Below are 22,259 nucleotides of genomic sequence, written 5' to 3'. Positions count from 1 at the left end.
ATTGATGTCTCGTGGTTTTCAAGTTGAATTATCTAAAGGTACATCACCAAATATCAAATCATGTCAGTCAACTCTCTCTCTCTCTCCTTCTCTCTCTCTGTCTTCTTCTCTCTCTGTGTCTTTCTCCAGGATTTCTATCAGGCATTTTGTCACAGTTAACAAAAAACCCAATAGAGTTGGTGATTTTAGAACACTCACCCGCAGTAACTTCTTGGCTACTTCTTGAGGAGCTCCCAGCATTTGTGAGGGAAATAAAGCTGGACTTCTCTTCGTATTTCAAGAGATAACATACTGAAGGGATTGAACATGATAGAACCCTCATCAAGTTCACACCTAGAATTTAATAATTCAAGGACAGTGAATGACCAAAAGTGAGAGGTTTTCTTCCCACATATTTGAATGTCTCTGATCATAATGAGTCCTATATAGTATACCACTGATTTTATCTCCAGTTCCAACAAGTTTAGCTTCCCCGCCCCCACAACTGCTGTGAGTGGAGATGATCCATTTGAAAGAGGAATAATGGGAGTTGGTCTAAGTCACCTTGTTACATGGGTACCTATGGCAGGACAGGCTAAGTCAATCTGTTACAAGTGTGCCTATGGCAGGAACAAGCACTGATTGGTGCAGATTCCTCTCCTATCCATTCCTGAGCCCTTCAACCCATGTCTTGTGGTAGCTTACTTCTTTCTTTAGAAAGCAATGGCGCATGCCTCACCAATTACTGAATTGTTCTTCTTGGAAGTCTCATTCCTACCCCAATACAAAAGAACAACTCCAATATTCCTAAAGATTTGGGGGTGGGGGGTGAGTATTACTTTTCTCCACTGAAAGGTGGTTTGGTAATTGGGGACAATGGAAGGAATGAATGCTGGTGTTACGCTGGTGTATTTGAACACTCAGTCCCTAGTAGGCAGCACTATTTGGGGAGATTTTTAGAGTCTTTAGGAGGTGGTGCCTAACTGGAAAAATCAGGTTGCTGGTGAATAGGCTTTGAGGTTTATAGTGTGGCTTTACTTCGAGCCCAAGCTACTGCTTCCTGACTGGCACCGTGTCACATGTAGGTACTGCAAGCACTTGCTCCCAGAGACCCCACACTGTAGCTGTCCCAGCTACCTTGCTTTACCTTCGGTATGGACTCTATCCCTCTGAACCTGGAGCCAAAATAGAGCTTTCTCTGCGGGGTGGAATCTGTCAGTATCCTGTCACTGCGTTGAGACATGGGACTAATTCAGCTGATCGTCTGCAGCAAGTTACTGTGAGAAAGGTTGGAAAAGAGCGAGCCTGGCCCCGAAGCTCCCTGGCTTCTAGTCTGACTCTGTGATCTTCCCTTGAATACGTGCTCCTGCCAGGCTGCGCTTCCCACTCTTGATGTAAAGGCCTAAATTGGCTTCTGCATGTTGTTCTGGGAATGTAGGTCCCATTCATAACAAAGTTTATTTAATAAAGTATGTTCTTGGCCTCAAAAGCTGTGCTTCTGAGAATCTCCTCAGAACACATGGTGGGCTGTATATGGAGCTGAGCTGAAGAGGGTCCCGATGTTATTCCTTGGTGATAATCTTTACTGTAAGTAACTGACTTGGCCTATTTCTGATAACAGATTTATATGACAAACGATAGTCCAAACCTATCTCTCAGCCTAGAAAACTGTACAGTGACTAGGTTTTATCAGCATGCCCCTTACTAAGCAGAAGCTTCATTATAAGTAGAAAATCGGCTTGGCTCCCCCAGGACATCGAACATTTCCTTAATACAAAGTAGAGGACAAATGGTCAGACTGTTTGGAGAAAGGACTGTCAGACTCCTGCAGGCCTTAGCTCCACATCTTGTCTTCTAACAATGCTGTTCTAGCCTTCTTCTCTTTCTTCCAAAGCCTCCAGCAGTCTCCTGACAGTACAAAGCCCTCCCTGTGCCTACCAGCTTTCGGTTGGTAATAAACCCATCTAGGTAGGTACTGTGGGCACCTGCCAGCTGTGTGCTCAGTTCTGTGTGTAACTCTTTCCCAATATTTTACTAGGATGGGAGATCAAATAGAAAGAAGCGAACGGTTTCCTAGTAACGCCACCAAACAATGCTGCACCTGATGGAGCTTGGACGACAGTGAAAAACAAGACAGAATGCCTCCACACAAATCATTTGTTCATTCTGCCCGGTCTTCAGTGCTTAAACTCCTCACGTGTGTCTGATATGAATAGGAGCCCTTTTCGGCTGGGCAATGAACTACGATTAATGTTCTGTGGGAAACTAGCATTCTTAGCAATGCAGCCAAACACCTGAAGAAGGAAAGGCACTTAGAGCCAGAGAGACAGTTAACTCCACATGGTGGTCATAGAGCTGTTAAATACACTTGCCCTCTATCTTAGAAACACCCAAATGGCCTTTGTCATACACCCACGATAGCCTGAGGGCACAGGGTCTGGGTGCTGTCGCTGTGAAACTGACTGCTCCCCTCACCATCTTCCTACTGACTCATCGCAAGGAAGAAGATGAACACCAGCACTATTGATAAGGCTGGGTGATAGAGTGCTTGCCTGGCATGGTTAAGGCCTTAGGTTTGACTCCAGCATAGTCATTAATTAATTAACTAATCAAGACATCATTTAAAATTATCGTGAACATTTCTCTACTTCTTTGTTAATTTTTAAGAAAATGACTAAGATTGATTTCATTGCTTTGATCCCTAGCGTTCGAAACAATAGCAGACAGGCAGATGGCCTGGGAACACTGACATCTGTGTGTTAGAACGACATGCTTGGAGTCCGTATCATAAAGGAGCCAGCGCCAACTACCTGACTAGCTGAACATGCACACACTGTTAATGGTCCATTTGTTCTATGTTAACCCCCATCTCTGCCTCAATGCTCCTAATGAATACAAGTTTGATACCAGCAGAAACTAACACGATTTAGTGATTCAGAAAGTGCCTGAGCCCAAACGTCTCAAAATGAGATACGAGTACAAGAGATGATACTGAGAGATGACAGTAGACATGTCAAGTCCTGAAAATGTGGCTGACCACGTGACCAGTGGTCAACAACAAGACTGAACTCCAGAATGATTGACAATCTTCCTTCCCCTCATATAATTCATTAACTGCATAAGACATAAGGCAAATCTCTAGGATGCCAGTCTTTTGTCTTCTCAGTTTGCTGTCAGTTTTAAGATGTACTTGCTGTTTCTGCTCTTTGACTTCTGGAAGTGACAGATAACATGGCTTGAATTCCCATGTCTGAAGAACCATCTAAACACTGTCTCCCAGATCTTGTAAATTTAGAGACAGAAATTTATTTCTCTGTAGACAGAAGTTTCTGTCCTGCCTAGTCCCATAGCTGTTTAGTCCCAAATAAACACACAGAGGCTTATATTAGTTATAAACTGCTCGACCTATTACTCAGACTTATTACTAACTAGCTCTTACCACTTAAATTAACCCATAATTCTTATCTATGTTTATGATTGGTACCTTGGTTCTCAGAGCCCTCACAGTCTCCCTGGCCCCCTTGACCAGCTAAGCCTTGGCTGGAGTGCCCATACTCTCTGACTGAGTGATGTTCCCTGCCAGTGGAGACCTGGGGACAAGAAAGGCCTCACAGATTGTCCTTATTGTGGCTTATCTTCTCACTGATAGGAATTAAGACAATCTGCCATCTGGGCCTTCTGCAGATCTTGACTCTGAAGCAGAGCAAGCTGGATTCTAATTCCCACAGCTCTGCCATTTGTAGAATACATTGGGACAGAGGATCAATGACTTCCCTTCCCAAAGTCTCCTTCTCTTGTTGAAACACAGAGGTAACAGGAACCTGAGCCTCAGTGTGGAGACTATGAGTTGACACGTGTCACATACACAGCTGGAGTCTACACTGGATCCCAGGAGTCAGTGTGGAGACTGAGATGTCACGTGTCACATATACATGTAGAGTCTACACTGGATCCCAAGGGTTCTCGGAAAGCTTTATCCATCTCGGAAAGCTTGTCTCTTGCCCATTTTGCCTTCCATTAGGCTATCATAATATCATTATTAATTATATTTAGTTGATATAAAACAGAATTTATTATGGTATTTTAACACATACATATTCAATGTATAGAATTATTTTTAATGTAGATACCTTTGTCAAATAAAATTTTTTTCTCTAAATTGAATAGTGTTGTCTTTAACTCTTAAATTAGGATTATTTCATGTAAAATTGTATCTACAGCCCTTTAAATGAATTCCCCTGATGTACTTTAAATTTTTCCAGACACTGGTACATTTTTAAGTTAACAAATTAAAAGTAGCATATAGGGGTTTGTTATATAGTTAGAATTGGCAAATACTTGGGAGTTTTTGTCTTTGTTCTCTTTTTTGGCATTTATCTTGTTTTGTTATGAGTTTTGTTTGTTTGTTTGTTGTTTGTTTTTTCTATGAAGAAACTGATTTTTGAAGTGCCAAGTTCTCTGTACTTCTTATCTCTGCTGCAGCTTCCTGGATTTTCCGTTTCACAGCAAGAAGCCATGGACACTGGACCAGCAGACAAAGCACTAATGCACAAACCATACCCATGTAAATGCCAAGAGGGTGTGGTAACCACCGGCAAATCAGGTGCTCAGTGCTCAGGAGGCAGAGATGGGGCTCTGCGGTAGTTGGCTAGCTATGCTAACCTACATGTTGAACTCTGGTTCAAAGGAGGAACTCTGCCTCATGTAATGTGGGGAGCAACAAGAAAACCACTCAACATCTATCTCTGGCTGTCATACATTTGCACACATATGTGTACATGCCTTCACCACACACATGCCTCTACACAAATGCTTACCCCCCACACACACACACATATCCATACCCAAAGAAAGGAATCATACATAATGCAAAGAAGTAGGCATATGATATCCCAATAAAACTTTACTCATCGATGTGCCGTTCTGCATTTTACATACTTCATATATGACACAAAATGGTCTTTTGCTTTTCTTCTAAGCATTTAAAATGTAAAAACATTCTTAACAATTAGGCCGCACAAAAGCAGGAAAAGTAACTTTGGTTCATCGGCTACCAATTGTCGGCCGTCAGTGCACAGGACTAAAGACGCGGAACCAAAACATCACTGTGACAGCCGCCATTTTGTGTATGAGAAACACTCTCTTAAAAAGCCATGGGAAGGTATAAAGGTGCACTCGATTCGAGGACTCACCAAAGTTACTTGAAAAACACATTAGAAATCCAATTTGATGCAGATTAGTATATAACACAATTTCATTACTCCTATGCCTCATCTAAAGAATCTAATTTTCTTGATATGAAGAATAACTTCCTAGAAAGGGAAAGGCAAGAGTTCCATGAGATCAAAGCCTGCTCAAGCTATGCGGAGAACTCCAGCCAGCTGCTTTGCTGTCGGACTCTGTCAAATGTAAAAGGAAAGGAAAATATCCTGCTTAGGTAATAACACCAAGCTAATGTTTAGTGATAAGATTTTTAAAGTTGTAGGAGTCTTACGGATACAGTTCACTATTGGAGCACCTGCTGAGCGTCCACTGGACCACGGCTCAGTCCCCCCCCCCACAAAAACATTTCATTGGATTTTCTGTAATATTAGGGAGACTTTTAAGTGAATGATTACTTTGAAAATTTAGGGTTTCTTGAAATTATGAATATTTTAAATAAATCAGATAAAAATATTTTAACTTATCAGTAGATGAATAATTTAGACTATCTCTTGCAAAGTTTAAACCAAAAACATATGTTCAATTCTGAAAGGTGGGTAGTTTTTAAATTACTAGATGTTACAATATTTTCTTACAGTTATAGTACAAGAAAAAAGATAAATATAATTTGTATATAAATATATGTAGGTATGTCAGTAAAAATGACACAGCTAATAACACTCTTAAAGAACATTACAATGCGTTATTGCACTCAGCATTTAAACACTATTATTGTCCTTCATCTGCAAAGCATTTAGAGATAAAACATGACATTTTAAAAGAACATATAATGTCAACTTGCACATTTTAGTTAAATAAGCTAAAATAGACCATTTTGAATGATCATTTCCTTAGAGTTGATTTCAAATTTCTCACTTACATTAATTCTTAATCAATTATAATATAAAATTGACTTTATTTATTTATTCATTTATTTATCACTGAGACAAGGTCTCATTCTGTAGCCCTGGCATGCCTGGAACTCACTCTGTGAACTAGACTGACCTCAAAACCCCAGAAATCTATCTGCCTCTGCCTCTCCAGTGCTGGGATTAAAGGCTTAAAGGTGACAGAGGTGAGGTTCTGAGGAGGTAAAAAGGAATCAGAGGTGGGTTTGGGGGAAGTGCTTTTTAATCTCTGAGAACCGCTCTTCTCATTGGTGTAAATGATGAACAAAGAAGAGAGATGTGTAGTTGATGAACCGGAATGAGACTTTCCAGCAACAACCACTTGAAACATAACAGGAAAGTGTTATACTTCCCACAGGGTTTCCAGAATGGTAGCATCGTTGTCAAAGCTCTCACCATTAGGCATAGAAAAATAATCTTTTTTTTTCCTTTAAGCAAAGTAAGCTGTGATCCCTTAAAACCTTTTTATAATATGTGTTCACACCTGAAGAACCTACTTGTGAAAAAAAAAAAACAATTTCACTAAAACGTGAATTTGAAACCTTTTCAGAATTAATCAATAGTTTTCATAAAAATATATTTTATGAAATTGTTAAATATGCAATTTCCTTAGGAAAAAAACCCTGCCAATTGTAATATCTTAATTTTGAAAATAAAAACAATAGACATTGCTTCTGAGAGTGATGAAACTCAGGCCTCAGCTGTCTGAGCACCCAGAACCCAGGCAGTGAGAACAGAGAACCGTACCCTGGGTACCAATTCTTTTCACAGATACAGTCAGTCGCTGGGAAGCATCGGTGAGCATTTGTCCCAAGGGCCTGTTTAGTGAGACTCTCTGCAGTCCCGTAACCTCATCCAGGGTCCTCTTCTTCCAACCACAGGTCACAGATGTTTCAGTTTGTATTTAAACTCAATATCATGTAATGGTGGCAGAATTCCCAAGCCTGCCCTGGACTGATCTAGAGGAGGACACTGGACATGGCTCTCTACAAGTTCCAGTTCAAAGCATGAAAGCATCAGAATCAAAAATTGCTTAATTTCTTGGACAGCAAACAGTCGTCCAGGGCATATTGTAGCTCCTGATCCAAATGGCATGTAGAAACACTTCAGTTTGTTCCCATTGCTATAGAAGGAGGTCTTTGCCTTCCCGTTTTCGTCAAGGTATCGGTCATATTTAAAAGTCTGCAATAAGGAGACAAGAAGCCAATGAGCTATTTTGATAGATATTTGTCTCATTCTTAACTATTAGTAATTTTCTGCTAATAATTCCGTTCTCTGTGAGGTAACACACACCTAGCACTGAACAGGTAATCCTGGAAAGACCTTATCGAGAGCTGGTGGGCCCAGAAGCTCTAGATCCCTTCTTTCTGCCTGGGCACTCATTCTTTAGTTAGGCAAAAGAAGCAAAGGGTTCGAAAAAGATACTAAAAGAATCGAGTCTAATGCATTACCCTCCATTAGTGTGGATTTGGGAGAGGATCCTTTTTAAGGAAAAAGAAAGGTGGTAGCTTTGCTACAGCTGGAAACATAATCTAGCAGAAGGTATGAAATGAAAACTATCAGGACTAAAAGTTCAAAACTCTTTCTTCTACCCAAAGTTTCCAAAACATATGCATCTTTGCTATAATGAAGGGGACAATCCCTATGACCTTGAGGAGCAAATCCATTCCTCATTCAGACCTGGGTGGCTGTCACCTCAATACTGACCTTGGATGAGCAGAAACTTACCAGAGGATCTGGGTAGATTTCAGGATCCAAATGCATTAGCTGCGGGTAAAGGGCTATGATGTCATCTTTCCGGATGTTATAGGAACCGTCTTCGAGGTGTAGAGTGAAATCCTCCTTAGCAGTCCGGATATTCAAGGACGCACTAGACAGCCTCAGAGCCTCTTTGATGATGCTATCTAAACATTGTCAAATAAAAGAGCAAGAGAGGAGGGAAGGAAAGAGGGTGGAGCAGGAAAAATGACAGGGAGGGAGAGAAGAATTTGCATATTAAAAATATTTCCAAGTTAATTTATTTTTACGTTGATGGGTGTTTTGCCGCATGTGTGTTGTGTGCAACGTGTAGATGCCTGATGTCTACAGAGTCCGAAGGCGTCAGATCCTTTGGAACTGGAGTTAGGATGGTTGTGGGTGCTGTGGGTCAAACCTGGGTCTTCTGAAAAGGCAGCAGATGCTCTTAATCACTGGGCCATCTCACCCACTCTGGATTTATGCATTTAAAGGCTGCATAACATGAAGTCTGAAATACTTCTGCCAATCTATATACAAAATGAACAAAGGCAGGCTAACAAATGAAAGCTTCCTACGCTGCTTCTGTTGCCACCATGCTGTTCTTCGTGACTCAGCTGGTCTGAAATATATTTTCAATCTAAGAGTCTAGGTCGTTGGTTCTCAACCTCTGGGTCATGACCTATTTGGGGGGTTGTTAAACAACCCTCTCACAGGGTTCTCCTAAGGCCATCAGAAAACACAGATATTTACATTCTTGTTCATAACAGTAGCAAAATTACAGTTATGAAGTAGCAATGGAAATAATTTTATGATTGGGGGTCACCACAACCCTTTAACTGTATTAAAGGGTTACAACATTAGAAAGGTTGAGAACCATTGATCCAAGTTAATAATCTTTTGATATGCTACAATGTTCTTCACCATCAATGGGAACTAGATAAACATCTCTCATTTTATAGAACACTAATCTTATTTCTGTAGGACCCTAAGTAGCTAACAAAGTTGAAATAACTAGCAATCAATTCTGTGTGAATTATTGTTGACCGTATTAGGAAGGAAACATCTTGACAGAGAAATGCCTTTCCAAGCATTTCATGAGTCTACCATTCCATGCTTAGGAAATCCCCTACATTATCTGATGGTGTGTAATGGCACCCTGCTTCTAGGTAAAAGAGGGCAGGAACAAAATAGACCTCAGAGCTGCTGAAGTCTCAGAGAGGTTCCTTGTGCATCCAGACTCTAGCTGTTAGCTGCCTTGCCACAATTGTGTCTGCAACCACACATGCTTAGCCCTTTATTTACAAGTGAGAGCAGGGAGGTGTCCAAAGCAAAGTGACAAGCCCACCCCCAAAATCAGGCAGTGCTGGATCTAAGCCCTTTCGCTTCAGAAAAGCTAAATTGTCCTCGAAGTACACACAGGCTTCTGTTCTTTACAGAAGAGGACTTAAAAAGAAGATTGTTTTATTATAAACACGCAGCACTTCTACTTCTGTATTCTAGAAAATACAGAAACAGGGAAAGAAAAGCCTTGGCCCCATCCCACAAGCCAATCATGCTTTTTTTTGATGGTACCTTGTTCACATTTAATTCTATGCTTTCTTAAAAACCCCGACTTTATGGTTTTGGGGGACTAACAAGGAGGCAAAGGATGTGGAGCAGCTGAGTATCACAAGTCCCATGCCCGTGTTGCCACTGATCCCCCTGTCTGTGATCCAGTCATTATCCCACCGATGGGTCTCAGTTCCTCACTTGTTAGATAAAAGTGGAAATTCCATAGTTAACAGACGGTTGTGAGGTTGTAAGATAGTTGACATAATATTGAGAACACAATACAGTATGTGGTGAACACTGTTACCATTGACATGTGAATGAGGGGTAGGGTAAAAAACACACCTAAGACTGGTAGGTCGTTCATTTGCACTTGATCCAGATAAATAGTGTTCCCTTCAGTGCTGGGCTTTTGGCCAGCATTCTGCAGTGCTCCGTTCACTTCCTCAGAGGCTGCTTTCAATGCTTCAGGGCTCCTATGAGAAGAGACATATGGGAAATATTTCCTTATTCAGAGACCTGCAAGTAAATAAGAACTCCTTTTCTTTTAATGAGTGAGCAAAGGGGCATTGCCCTTTACTTGTACTGGATTCTGAACTGGATTCCTGCCCTGGGACTCAGGAAGGGGCATTAAAGGGGCTTTGCTATGTAAAAGCAAAGCTTGGGTCAGCTCTCTATAGATCAGTGGTTCTAGTGAGGGCTAGACATTCATGCGATGAATATAGTAATCCAGAAGAAATATTGCATCTAACATACAATTACAATTAGTTTCCAATTTCAAATTGCTCTTAAAATGGCTTGAGAACATTAATGTTTTGCCATTTATGTTGTTGTCATTGGGCTGTGAGATGATAAAGGATACTTCCATTCAATACGTGGAAGTTTGCTCGAGGCGGTTTGAAATCTCCTTCACCTGATTACAGAAAACTGAGCCAGGGAAATGTTGGCCCAACAAGCAGTCGTTTAACTTAAATTACAGCTGCAGTTCTTAGGTGATATAAAAATTGATGTGAAAATAGGGATGTTCGAATTAGTAAGGCTTGATCTCTGCCCTCATCATGTCTGCAAGCCTGTCCTCATTTAAAAACATTTAAAATGTTTTTAACACGACGAAGATTGTAGTCATGGATTTAATTTGACATTAAGAGGAACACTATGAGATTAGGGCAAGACTGGGCCGGGGGCCTGCATTGACAAATGCCAGCAATCCAAATTCTGTGGCTTCTGGGGCATCCCTTTCCGCGGGACTGTATTCCTACAAAATGCTGCTTCTGCTATGCACATGTTAAGAGGGGCACTGAGTATCACACTGTTGGCCGATAGCAAAGAAAGTTCCACTAGTCTTTGGGGGCTTTTAGTTAAAATTGTAATTTACGTCCCTTTGAGTAATGAAAACGCTTAAATTGCTAGTCACCTGATCATTTGAAACAAGCTCCAGAAGGTTGCAGGAATGGTGTTTGCTAGGGATGCCCAGAGGATAGCGAGGTGCGTCCTGGCCTTCTCTCTGTCGTCAAAGGTGGAGAGAGTATCGTTGAGAAACATGCGCAGACTGATCAGTTCCGAGACCTGTTCCCTCTTAGAGAGGTTCTTATGCTTCAAGCCCTCAGCCAGTTTTTCCCGGGCCTTATGTGCCATCCTGAACAAGCGAATAGGGAGGCCTGCCACCAGCGCGGGGAAGACTTGGTCAAATTGCTTGAAGTTGTCAAGGTTGTTGAGAATAAGAGCTCTTTGTGCGTCTGGCTTTGAAGTATCTCTGCCAAACAGAGTTAGATATCCGGCTTCAAACATCACTCGGTAGCAGAAGGCGTACATCCCTTCGGTGACCCAGACAGCACTCTTTGATTCAGCAAGGCCAGGAGGCCTCAAGATCAATTGAAGGTTTTGCATCATGACTTCAGAGAGTGAATACAAAGCATTGCCCTGGAGGGTTTTGGCAAAAGTGTTGTTTATGTTTTCCGTGGTATTTCCATCACTTGGGTCAATGCTTCTGTGCCCAAATGCCTGGTAGAAAAGAAAAGCCGTGAAAGGCAGAGGGGCTAAACCTGAGCTTGCCAGGGATAGGAAATGGCTGAAAGACAGATGGAAGGTGTTCATACTCCTCCGCCTGGCTTTCCCATAGATGAGTTCACAGCACCTTCGAAAGGCAGACCAGGACATACTCTTTCTTTAGGGGGGAGTTTAGACCCCAGCTTTTCAGGGGAGTTTCTCTAGACTGCCTCACCAACTTTGATGTCAGACTAATGTGATACTGATTTTATTTTTACCTTTTTAGTCTCTGTAAATGCATTTTAACCGGACTTTAATTTACGTAATGACAGAGACTATGTCTAATATTTTCTTTCAAAAGTTCAGTGTTGCTTTCTCTAGAATGGAGATTCTTGATAATATTTAAATGATGCTTAAATATACAACCTTCTTCTTAATGATCGAAACGTTTGTGGGCATGGATGTGGTAATAGGCATGTTGAATGTTAAGTTTGCCAGCACTCTACTCTGTGTGTTGTACAGACAACATTGATGTCAGCAATCTGTACCTTCCTTATTCATATACAGTGCCATCTGGCTCATGAAGTACTTACAAAGTGATTAATTTGTATATGTCACAGTCAATGACAAATTTACATCTATCTTGAATTTTTAATACTTAGTACCAAGACTTCCTGATTGTATGTTCCCTCTATCATACAATCTATAACATCAGAATAACTAAATAAACGAATACATTAGCAGGTTAGGAAACGAACAGAATCTGTATAAACTAGTTACCTTCGCAGAAGTACTGTAGTGGAATTTTTTCCAGTCAAAATATTTCCCATGACTTAACACCTTAGGGTATGATGAGGAGTTGGTGACGAAGTGAACATATCTCCCCATTAGTTTGCAGGTAAAAACATGGCCGTGTTTCCTTTGATTTGCTCTCAGGAACTCGAGAGGATTGGACCCAAATTTCAGAGCACAGCCCAGGTACGGGATCAACCCATTCTCCAGAGGGGGTTCACCTGCTTTCCTGAAAGGCAGATTTGAGAGGTTTGGAAAATGACATGGTTAGCGTTTTTATGAAAGCCACATTTTTACTTAGTTTCTACCAATAATTTCAAGCTTCATAACTACGTTTGCAGATACCTCTTTTACTAAAACGGTGGGCTTTTTAGCGTACTAAGATATTGGTGAAGGTGATTACTAAAGCTGCCTACCCATCAATCCATCCACCAGCCTATCTCTCGGTCTGTCTACCACCACATACACGCACATATGTTCGCTCATCAAGCCCTCCTTAGATTGTTTACTATGTCTATGTCTGACTGCTTTTCCCAACACAGGGCTTAAAGTGTCAACAGGGCCAACAAGATTCTTGATCTCACTGTAGAAACAAAGTCACCATGTAGTGCTTAGACCTGCTCAATGAATCATTTGCCTAAATGCCTAAAATGTTTCATTTCTCTTTCCTGTTTGTTAAAGATGTGAAACACCAAACAACAGAAAATGCTGCAGAGCTGAAGTTTTTAAAAATCTTCATAGTTTAAAAATGCTGGCATTCTGGTGTCTGGAGGTGCGGCTCAGTGGTGGAGCCCTTGCCTAGCACATATGAAACCTTCCATTTGATTCCCAACTCTGAAAAGAAGGAGATTATTATTCTGTGATGATATTTGAAGAGAACAGGAATCCCATTTGACAAACTAGATTATTATAAAATCAAGTTGGTAGGGGTAAGCATTGGTAGATCGTCAACTATAATTCACTGATCTTTAGCTCTCTTAAATGTTTCGTTTTGGTTTGGTTTGGTTTTTCAAGACAGAGTTTCTCTGAAGCTTTGGAGCCTGTCCTGGAACTAGCTCTTGTAGACCAGGCTGGCCTCGAACTCACAGAGATCCGCCTGCCTCTGCCTCCCGAGTGCTGGGATTAAAGGCGTGCGCTGCCAGCACCCAGCTCTCTTAAATGTTTTTTATTAGATACTATAAATTTAATTATTTTCCAACAAAAGCTAGTTGTCTTTTGTTAAAATAGATACATTGATTTTTCCTTTATTAGCATTAAGATAAGCTGCTTAATTAAAACTGGAAACCATCAGGCATGAATTAAAATAACTCAAAGGGCAAAGAAGTTTTAACAGTAAGGCAGCAGAGAACAGTCTACCTCGCTGAAGATGTGCCAGGGGTGTCCTGTATTTTAGTGCCGACGTAACAGAAGAAGAAGATGTGCCATGGTACCCTGTATTTTAATGCTGACATAACAGAAAGCACACATGCTCAGCAAGTGCAACTATTCAGTTCATGTGATAGAAAGAACCTTCCAGATTTAACCCTTGCCAACTGCACCCTTCCCGGCTCAGGTTTGCTTCGCACACGAACACACAAACATGCATCTGTACATTTTTTTAGTTATGTTTAACAAGATCTGCATCACCATCAGTGTATATGAATATTCAAAGGGAAACTGTCTACGTCTTTTCAGGGTTAGCCAAAGAAGTCAGGCCTTAATTTTTAAATAAAAGATACTAAGGTACTAGTACTTTTGTAAAATTGTGTAATAGTGAACGTAAAGAATGCTAGAAAAAAGCTAAAAGGAAAATTAAAGAAAAATTCTTTCCATACCTTCTCCTTATGCCAAAGATAACCCATATGCAGCACACCGCAGCAAGCCCCCAAATCAAAGAGATGGTCATCATTTTCCAAAACAGGAAAAAGTCCCAAGGGGAGAGCCTGTGCTTAGCCAGGTAAGACTACCCCTGAGCAGAGGCTCAACCTAGACTTTTTATATGCATAAGACCATGATTCAATAACCTGAACTTCGGTGACCAAAGCAAATACTAACTATTTGTCCTCCTATTAGAAAACAGAAAAAAATAGTATCACCGGGCCTTGAACTAAGTCCACAGTATCAGAAGAGGCTCCAAAACAAGCAGAGAGCTGCAATACTCGATAAGCTGCAGCCCTGTCCCTCGTGTGCTGACATAACATTCAGGCCCAGAGACACAGCTAACATTGTGCTTCTGCGTGTGGAAAAGGCAGAAATAAACACCTACAGATGTGCACATCTGTTAAAGACATCGAGTCTGATGTAAACTGAAGCAAGCAGAAGCTTTTCATCATGGTCGTGGTTGTTTATGCTATTACCTTGGGGGGAAATTAATTTAGATAATTTTCCCGAAATATACCAATCCAAAAGAATGAGAACTGGGTGGGACAATTTTCTGGTTTGTTTGCTCGGTGTGCTTACAAATCCACAGGTGTTTCGTGTGGACTAGGACATATTCCTTACCTGCCGTCGTCTGTAGTGGCATTTCATTTGTATTTCAAAGCTTGTCTGAAGACCAGAAAAGTAAAACATCCACACTGGCCAGCCTTACAGACCAGGCAGCAATGAAACACACCTTTAATCCCAGTAGCCACAGTTCTCAGTTTCAGTCTCAGCCTGAGGTTTCCTGGAGGCAGGATCATCATTTTCAGACAGAGGCTGAGGAAAGAGTCAGTGGCTGGCGGTTTTACTTTTCTGATCTTCAGGCAAGCTTTATTTATTAAAATGCAAATGAAATGTCACTATAAGCATCAAAAAAGATAACTTCTCAGTACCTCATCTTCCAGGTAGCCATAGCTTATTTTGAGAAAATAATCTTTACCAATCATTACTTGTAATTAAGAGGTACTTTACTTCAAATAAAGACTAAAACACTTCTTGGCAGAAAAGTCAATACAAAGTCATGATCGACCTCTTCCACCACTTGCACTATAAACGGCTATGCATCCTCCCAAAGTTTATCCAGCATAATCTTTTGTTTTGTGTTGGGAATTGAACGCATGGCCCTACTTCTCTAGAGAAAGCACTCTACTACCAATTTACACCTGAGCTCCCTGCTTAACACAAATATTAATCAGGTTTTTCCTTTATGTATCCCAGAAACTCTTTAAAGATATTCTGGCTTTAGGTATTAACAAGATAGGAAAGCTCACTACTCTCATGAAGCTTCTATTCTAATGGGGAGACTGGTGGTAAAATATGTGTTATTCTACATAGAATGAGGTGGAGAGAGCTGCTGAGGGTTGAAGGCCACTTGAGTGTATTGAGCAGAGAGACTTTTCTGAAGAGAGAACACTTGAGATAGAAGAGCAAAGGAAAAACATTCCCAGAAGAGCGAACGTCAAAGGTGGAGTTCCTGAGTGCGGGTGAACTTGACGTGCTAAATCCAGAACAAACATCTTATCTATCAGAGCCAAGTGAAGAGAGTGAAGACAAGAAGGCGGGCAAAAGCTGGTTCATGTAGGGATGCTTGGGAGTGGAAGAGGATCTTGGAAGGCAAAAGGTCTGTATACTGTTGTGACCATTTGAAACTCCATGAGACAATGTCAGCTGAATGTAACAGTCTGTGGTTGGGAGAAGGAAGAACGTTGGAGGTGTAAATCTCAAGCCATCAGCATTGGCTTGTTATTTAAAGACAAGAGCTCCTCACCTGGAAGAAAGTGAAGACCGTGTAGTAAGTAGACTATGGCTCCAGACCACAGTGCGCGCTGTTCCTCAGTATCGGTCAGAGAGGCAGAAAAAGGACAAAGATAGACAGATACATACATATATGTACATACATATATGTGTCTAGACGCATATCTACATGCAGTGTACACACATAAAAGTCATGGCTACTAATACGTGCTTATGTGCTTGGAATTCTACTGCATGAAGTCATTCTACAGGCCAACTCAGTCAACTAATTTTCTTACGGTGAACACTGGAATCCCTTCTAACTTCTGCTCTGGACTCCACAATGATAGTTTTGGCCTCCCTAACAGAGCCCACAGATCTTTATTGTGTAGTTTATGACCCTAATCATTAGCATCCGTTGCTACATGGTAGGGTAGATTTTCTCAGAATCTATTGAGATCTCCTAATGCTTTGTACACATTAAATATATTTATATTGCTTTTATAAAATGGCATATCTTCTCCTCAATGGCTCTTAAGGAGCCTATCCCTTGGGCATCCAGTCACCACAGAATAACTGAGGAAACATCAGTCTCATATCCAAACAGACCAGCTCTCCAGAGTCGCCTGTCCCATAGATCACAGCAGACAAAAATAGACAGGAGAAACCAGAGGTGGTCCCTCAGTATTCTTTACAACTTCCCATGAGTCTGTAATTCTGTGAAAATACGGAGGTCTCCAAGTGGGAAGCTTCCCGCAGGCTGGTCTTCTTTACCCGCAATCAGAGCAGTGTGAACTCTTCCTCTGGGGCCTGGCTGCTGTTTACCTTGATCTCACTTACCCTGTCCTTTTCTGTTTTCCTCCCTCACCTGTAACACCTTCCCAACGTCAGTCACCTGAGCACACATGCGGAGACACATACACGGAACAGTGGGGACTGGAAGATGCGCACACATGGACAGGTACACGGGACAGTGGGGACTGGAAGATGCGCACACATGGGCACATACACGGGACAGAGGGGACTGGAAGATGCACACACACGGAGACACATACACGGGACAGTGGGGACTGGAAGATTCAGATGTCAAGCCCATTCTTTGTTATGCATGGGTTATGTCCTTTCCTTCTGAGAAGTTTGATTTGCTGCTGTGTACTCACAAACAGCACCTAGCAGATATAATCTGAGGCTGGAATTTTTTCTTTTTTTCTTTTTTCTTTTTTTTCGAGACGGGGTTTCTCTGTGTTATAGTCCTAACTGTCCTGGAACTAGCTCTTGTAGACCAGGCTGGCCTCAAATTCACAGAGGTCCTCCCGTTTCTACCTCCCAAGTGCTGGGATTAAAGATGTGTGGTGCCATCGCCCAGCTGGAAATTCTAATGCTCAGTCCAGTTGTGAAAACTACCTGTAGACTTCAAGGAAATGTCTAAACAATTTTCTGATAAATAAGGTGCACACAGTTTCATGCCTGAGTCTAATGACCTCGGCATGATTTTAACATAGCTCTGGTTGTGCAATGGTCAATGAATTCTGCCTCCGTGTGCAACTCTTTTCCTTAAATCCCTGTTTCAGGTGGTAAAATGTTATTAATTCTCTCTATGCGTGTCTCTCTCTGTCTCCCTACCCCTGTCCCTATCTCTGACTCCCTTCCCACCCCTCTCACACACAGACAGAGTGGCCCCTATTGCACACCAGGCCCTGCGTAGAACTCGGGACACAGGGTAAACATAACAGTGACCCTGACCTATGGAGTTTCTCTTGCAGCAGTGTCGGCAGGTGCCCTAAAAGACAAGGTCAGTGTTGTCAGAAGACCTGGCAGGCCAAGTTGAGTTTATTTTAACTCTAATCCCTCTTTCATATGTCAGGTTCTTCTTCATCTGTGGAGGATTTTATAGAAGACCATAAATCCTGCTGTTTGGAAGCTCTTGAGCTCGGTCTTAGAGAATGCAAGGTCCAGCACCCCATCATCGTAAACAAAAATGAATAAAACAGGCTGGAGAGACGGCTCAGCAGTGAAGAACATTTGCAGAGGACCCCTATTTGGTTCCTACCAACCATACAGGAGAGCTCACAATGGCCTGCAATGTAGCTCTAGCCAGTAAACCTAATGCCCTCTTCTAGCCTCTGGGGATATCTGCACACAAGCACTGCACACTGACCCATACAGGAACACACACATATATGCATAAGAGAGAAATAGTTTTTTTTTAAAATAAATTGATAAAACATGGGAAGTTACACTGGCGGCGTAGAAGCGAAAAGGAAACACTTAAGCGGTCAGCATGTAAACACCGGTGGCGCATTTAATTTACGTGTCCTGTCTATCAAGACATCCACTAGCAGAACTGAGGGTAGAGCTTAGTGTAGGAAAACTTGCCTGGGATATGTGAGTCTCTAAGTTCCGCTCCCAGCGCTGGAGAGAAGGAGAAGCTCAGTAAACAAAGAGCACACCAAGCAAGTTGACCGTTTTAAATACAGCGAGTTGCTGATGTGGTCAGACAACTAAGTCACGAGCTTTTCGTGACTAATTGCTTTCAGGGTTCACAGTCATTATGAAGGAGCACAACTGAACTGAGCTGAAGTGATTCTTTGCCCTCTGCCCTCTCTAGGTCTTCAAAATCAAAACTCTGTGCAAAGTACCTATCTCAGAGCCAGTTAGCACGAGGGCATGCTGGAACAGGGTGGTCAAGCATCTTGTGATTACTTGAGGCTTTCATAGTAAGTTCTTGGGAAGTAAGTCTATTTACTCTTGAGTTAAAACTTTATGAAGCTATTAAAAAAAACCCAACTTATTTCATGACAAAATAATTGTCTGATTCGCAAGATAATTTTAGCCAGGCAAGGTAGCACATGGTTGTAAACCCAGCACTTGGGATGCTGAAGCAGGAGAATTGCCGTACCTTCAAGGACAGCCTGTACTACCACATAGTCAACCTGTAATCAGCCAGGATTATATAACAAGAACCTGTCCAGAAAGACACAGATATGATTTTGAATCCTGAATTTTTTAGTTTAGAATTATAAGTACCTAGTAAAACTCAGTATAAAAAGACGTGTGTAAGTCACTGGCAACTTGAAGAAATTGTCACTTGCTACTATCTAGCTATACACTAAGTTGTTATTTCATGCACTGTGTTCACACGAGTTTATCACCTGCCTTGTGAAAGGCATTTATTAGATGCTGGAGATGCAGAGATAAACAGACAGAAGGAGCCTCTATGCCCCATGGGGATACAGCCAATCAAAAACTAGAAGAAACATGGCTTGTTTTTCTGGCATTATTTCTATTATTAGGAGAGGTTAAGCCAAAGTGGTTTTGAGCCAAGCCCTTCACTGTCTTCCCTCCCTAAACCACATGATAACAGTGTGAGATGAGCTCTCTCTCATCTATCCAGATGGCTGGATTCTGGAAGGATCTGGCTCCAAGCCTGGGTCAGTCTCTGCTGTACTCTACTGCATCCAGAGAAAACGTGATTGCCCGAGCTACTGGAACCAAGGCTGAGGCTTTGCTTTCGTGATAATTCCCAGCCCAATCTCAGCCGAGTCTACAAAGCTCAACTCTGCCATCAGCTGATGGAACCAAGTCGGCCTCACCGCAGAGGGGGTGGGAAGGATGGAGAGAGGCAGAGACACAGAGATGGAGAGAGAGAGACACTGGGGCAGAGACACGGAGATGGAAAGAGAGACAGAGACTCAAAGATGGAGAGACACAGAGAAAAGAAAGAAACAAAGGGCCAGATCTACCAGAAGTAGATGGTTTTCTTACTTTCTTGATAATGTCCTTAAGATGCGCACAAGATTTAACAGCAATGAAAAGTAACTTATCTGTCACTCTCCTGACTGCTTACTTTTTGTATGTCACATCTACGACATTTCTTAGTCCTCGGCTATGAAGATTTATGCTTACATTTTGTTCTTGTGATTTTTAATTCTTTTGCTCTTATACTTAGACTTCTGATTAATTTTGTGATCATTTATGTACATGATGTGGCACAGGTGTCCAATTTTATTCGTTTTAATGTGTAGATATCCATCTTTCTCAGCGCCGCTTGCAGAAAAGACTTCCTGCCTTATTGAAAGCTTTTTAAAAGATTATTTATTTATTTTATGTGTTTGAGTGGTTTTCTTCTGTGTGTATCTATGCACCACATCCAGGCAAGGTGCTGCTGGAGGTCAGGAGAGGACACTGGCTCTTCTGGAACTGGAGCTGTGGACAGTCGAGACTGCTGTGTGGCGCGGGAACTAAATCTCTCCACCACCACCCTCCATTGAATGTTTTGTTCCTATTTGGCTAAATCCTTCCTTTCTTTTTTTCCTCCCTCTCCCCTCTCTCTTTTTAATTAATTGAATTTGTTTACTTATTTATTTTACATCCTGACCACATTTTCCCCTCCCTCTTCTCTCATTTTTTCCCTCTACCTCCCCTCTGCCCACCCCCATCCACTTCTCCTCTGTTTCTGTTCAGAATAGGGCAGGCCTCCCATGGGTACCGACATAGCATGGAATATCAAGTTCAGGTAGGACTAAGCTCCTTCGTTGTATTAAGGCTGGGCAAGGCAACCCAGTATGAGGACTAGGTTCTCAAAAGCCAGCCAAAGCATTAAAGACTCCCTGCTCCCATTCTTAGGAGTCTCATAAGGAGCCAGCTACACAACTGTAACATATATGCAAAAGGCCTAGGTCAGTCCCATGCAGACTCTCTAGTTGTTGGTTCAGTCTCTGTGAGCCCCTACGAGCTGAAGGAGGGTCTGAGTTTATTTTATACTACTGAACTGAACACCACGGAGGCAGGTTTAGCTAATCTCAGGAGGAAGTCTCTGTAGGGGAGCAGTCTCAGGTGTCTGTCTTCTCAGAGGAGGAAGTGAAGGCTGGTAGATTTGAACACTCAGCCAACATTCACACTAGACCAGAGGAAGGGTTTATTATCCCTCTGAGTCTCATCCAGGGAAAGTGTTGCCACTGCCTGGGAGCTGAGGCATCATAGTCCTTGACACAGCGGTGCCCATGTTAGTAAAACACGGTCACTCAGGACTTCATCTGCTTCTTACAAATTCAGTCAGGGATTCCTCTGCTCTCCACATATTTCTTCCTTAAATTCTGTCAGTTCACTTCAGTCACTTTTGGAACTTTGTTGCGAGGCGCATATGTGTTCATTATTGCTCTAACTTCTTTACTTGCTTATTTCTTTGAGAATTACAGATTTTTCTTTGTATGTAAGAATAATTCATGGGGGACTGGAGAGATGGCTCAGTGGTTAAGAGCATTGCCTGCTCTTCCAAAGGTCCTGAGTTCAATTCCCGGCAACCACATAATGGCTCACAACCATCTGTAATGAGGTCTGGTGCCCTCTTCTGGCCTGCAGACATACACACAGACAGAATATTGTATGCATCATAAATAAATAAATATTTTAAAGAATAATTCATGGTTTACATTGTCTTGCCTTTTCCCTATGAAGCAATCATCTTCATCCTGCCAAGACAGGTAGACTAAATTTCCCCCCAACAGAAAAATCTTTAGGCCTCTTGTACTCAATAGCTAATGGCAACACACTGCTCCTAAGATCTTACTGGTATTCTCCAAGGACTAAGAAGAAGATTTGGGATTGCCTGTGTAGCTAAAAAGCTGTCTCGGTTTTGTTTTTTTGTTTTTTTGACATTTATCCCTCCCAGATCTGTCTAATGGCATTTGAAGGTCCTGGTAGCTCATTACTTTATTTGTGAAGTTTCCTGCTAAAATACAGACAGGTAGGCCTCTTTAACAGGCTTCATAGTTCAAGATTGACAGGTTTCAGGTGTATAAAAACTAACAGTCTCCAGAGCCTTTTGCTAACCATAGCTAGTTTCAAGCATATTCTACAGGTCACTCCTGCTTCCTGGGCCAAGACCGACTCACAAAATGCTCTCCAGACAACACCAAATACCTGCAACAGCTCCTGGGACTTCACCATTGGTATCAAGTCTTCTGGATCAAGGACACCTGACAGCTAAAATCTGGTTTTATCTGTTACTGTGTCCCATCCCATGGCTAGCCCTATTTAAAGGGCCAATAATAACAATATTTTTTTCTTTGAGGCTCCTACCTTCTCATCTCCCTCAAAAAGCAGCTGCCTGAGGACTCCAGGATGGCAGCAAATCGGATGCCACTCCAGCCACACCTCTCACTGAGCATGAGAGCACCAACTCCCAGCTCTCCCTTCTCCCACGTTACCCCATGCCCACAGGAAGCAGCCAGACTTGAGCCAATGCCCCTATATTCAAGGACTCTGGGATGTTTGGTCAAAAGTGAGACCCCAGCCCTCTAACACCCTTATATCCAAAGAGTCTGGATGTAATATTGAGTTAGAAGCATCACCCCAGCCCCTGGCCTGGGAATTGCCTTGGTCTAGACTCCAACTTCCAGCCTGCCAAGCGCTGACCCCTTCTTGGGCAGGATCAGGACCACTCCCACAGGGTATTTAAGCTTGTGTGCCAAA

General features: G+C 42.0%; 1 protein-coding gene across 1 annotated transcript; it reads right to left on the bottom strand.

Moving 5' to 3' along the window:
* Positions 1 to 4,862: 4,862 nt before the first annotated feature.
* On the bottom strand, positions 4,863 to 14,122 carry Cyp7a1 (cytochrome P450 family 7 subfamily A member 1). Its single transcript, XM_048420295.3, has 6 exons — positions 13,967 to 14,122; positions 12,141 to 12,381; positions 10,789 to 11,375; positions 9,720 to 9,850; positions 7,818 to 7,993; positions 4,863 to 7,271 (listed from the first exon to the last, which is right to left on the bottom strand). The coding sequence occupies exons 1-6, from the start codon at positions 14,038 to 14,040 to the stop codon at positions 6,972 to 6,974; spliced, it is 1,509 nt and encodes a 502-aa protein (XP_048276252.3). The 5' UTR covers positions 14,041 to 14,122; the 3' UTR covers positions 4,863 to 6,971.
* Between the last annotated feature and the right edge of the window lie 8,137 nt (positions 14,123 to 22,259).

This window comes from Myodes glareolus, chromosome 16 (assembly GCF_982192425.1).
Source record: "Myodes glareolus chromosome 16, mMyoGla1.1, whole genome shotgun sequence".
NCBI lineage: Eukaryota > Metazoa > Chordata > Mammalia > Rodentia > Cricetidae > Myodes > Myodes glareolus.
This window is presented reverse-complemented; position numbering and strand designations above follow the sequence as displayed.

Bases quoted from the DNA above. Each gene is read 5' to 3' on its own strand.
- Cyp7a1 (XM_048420295.3), bottom strand. From the start codon at position 14,040: ATGATGACCATCTCTTTGATTTGGGGGCTTGCTGCGGTGTGCTGCATA. The intron at 11,376-12,140 runs GTAACTAGTTTA...CTTTTCTACCAG, and splicing joins ACTACAGTACTTCTGCGAAG to GCATTTGGGCACAGAAGCAT. The intron at 7,994-9,719 runs GTGTGTTTTTTA...GACAATGTTTAG, and splicing joins GAACGACCTACCAGTCTTAG to ATAGCATCATCAAAGAGGCT.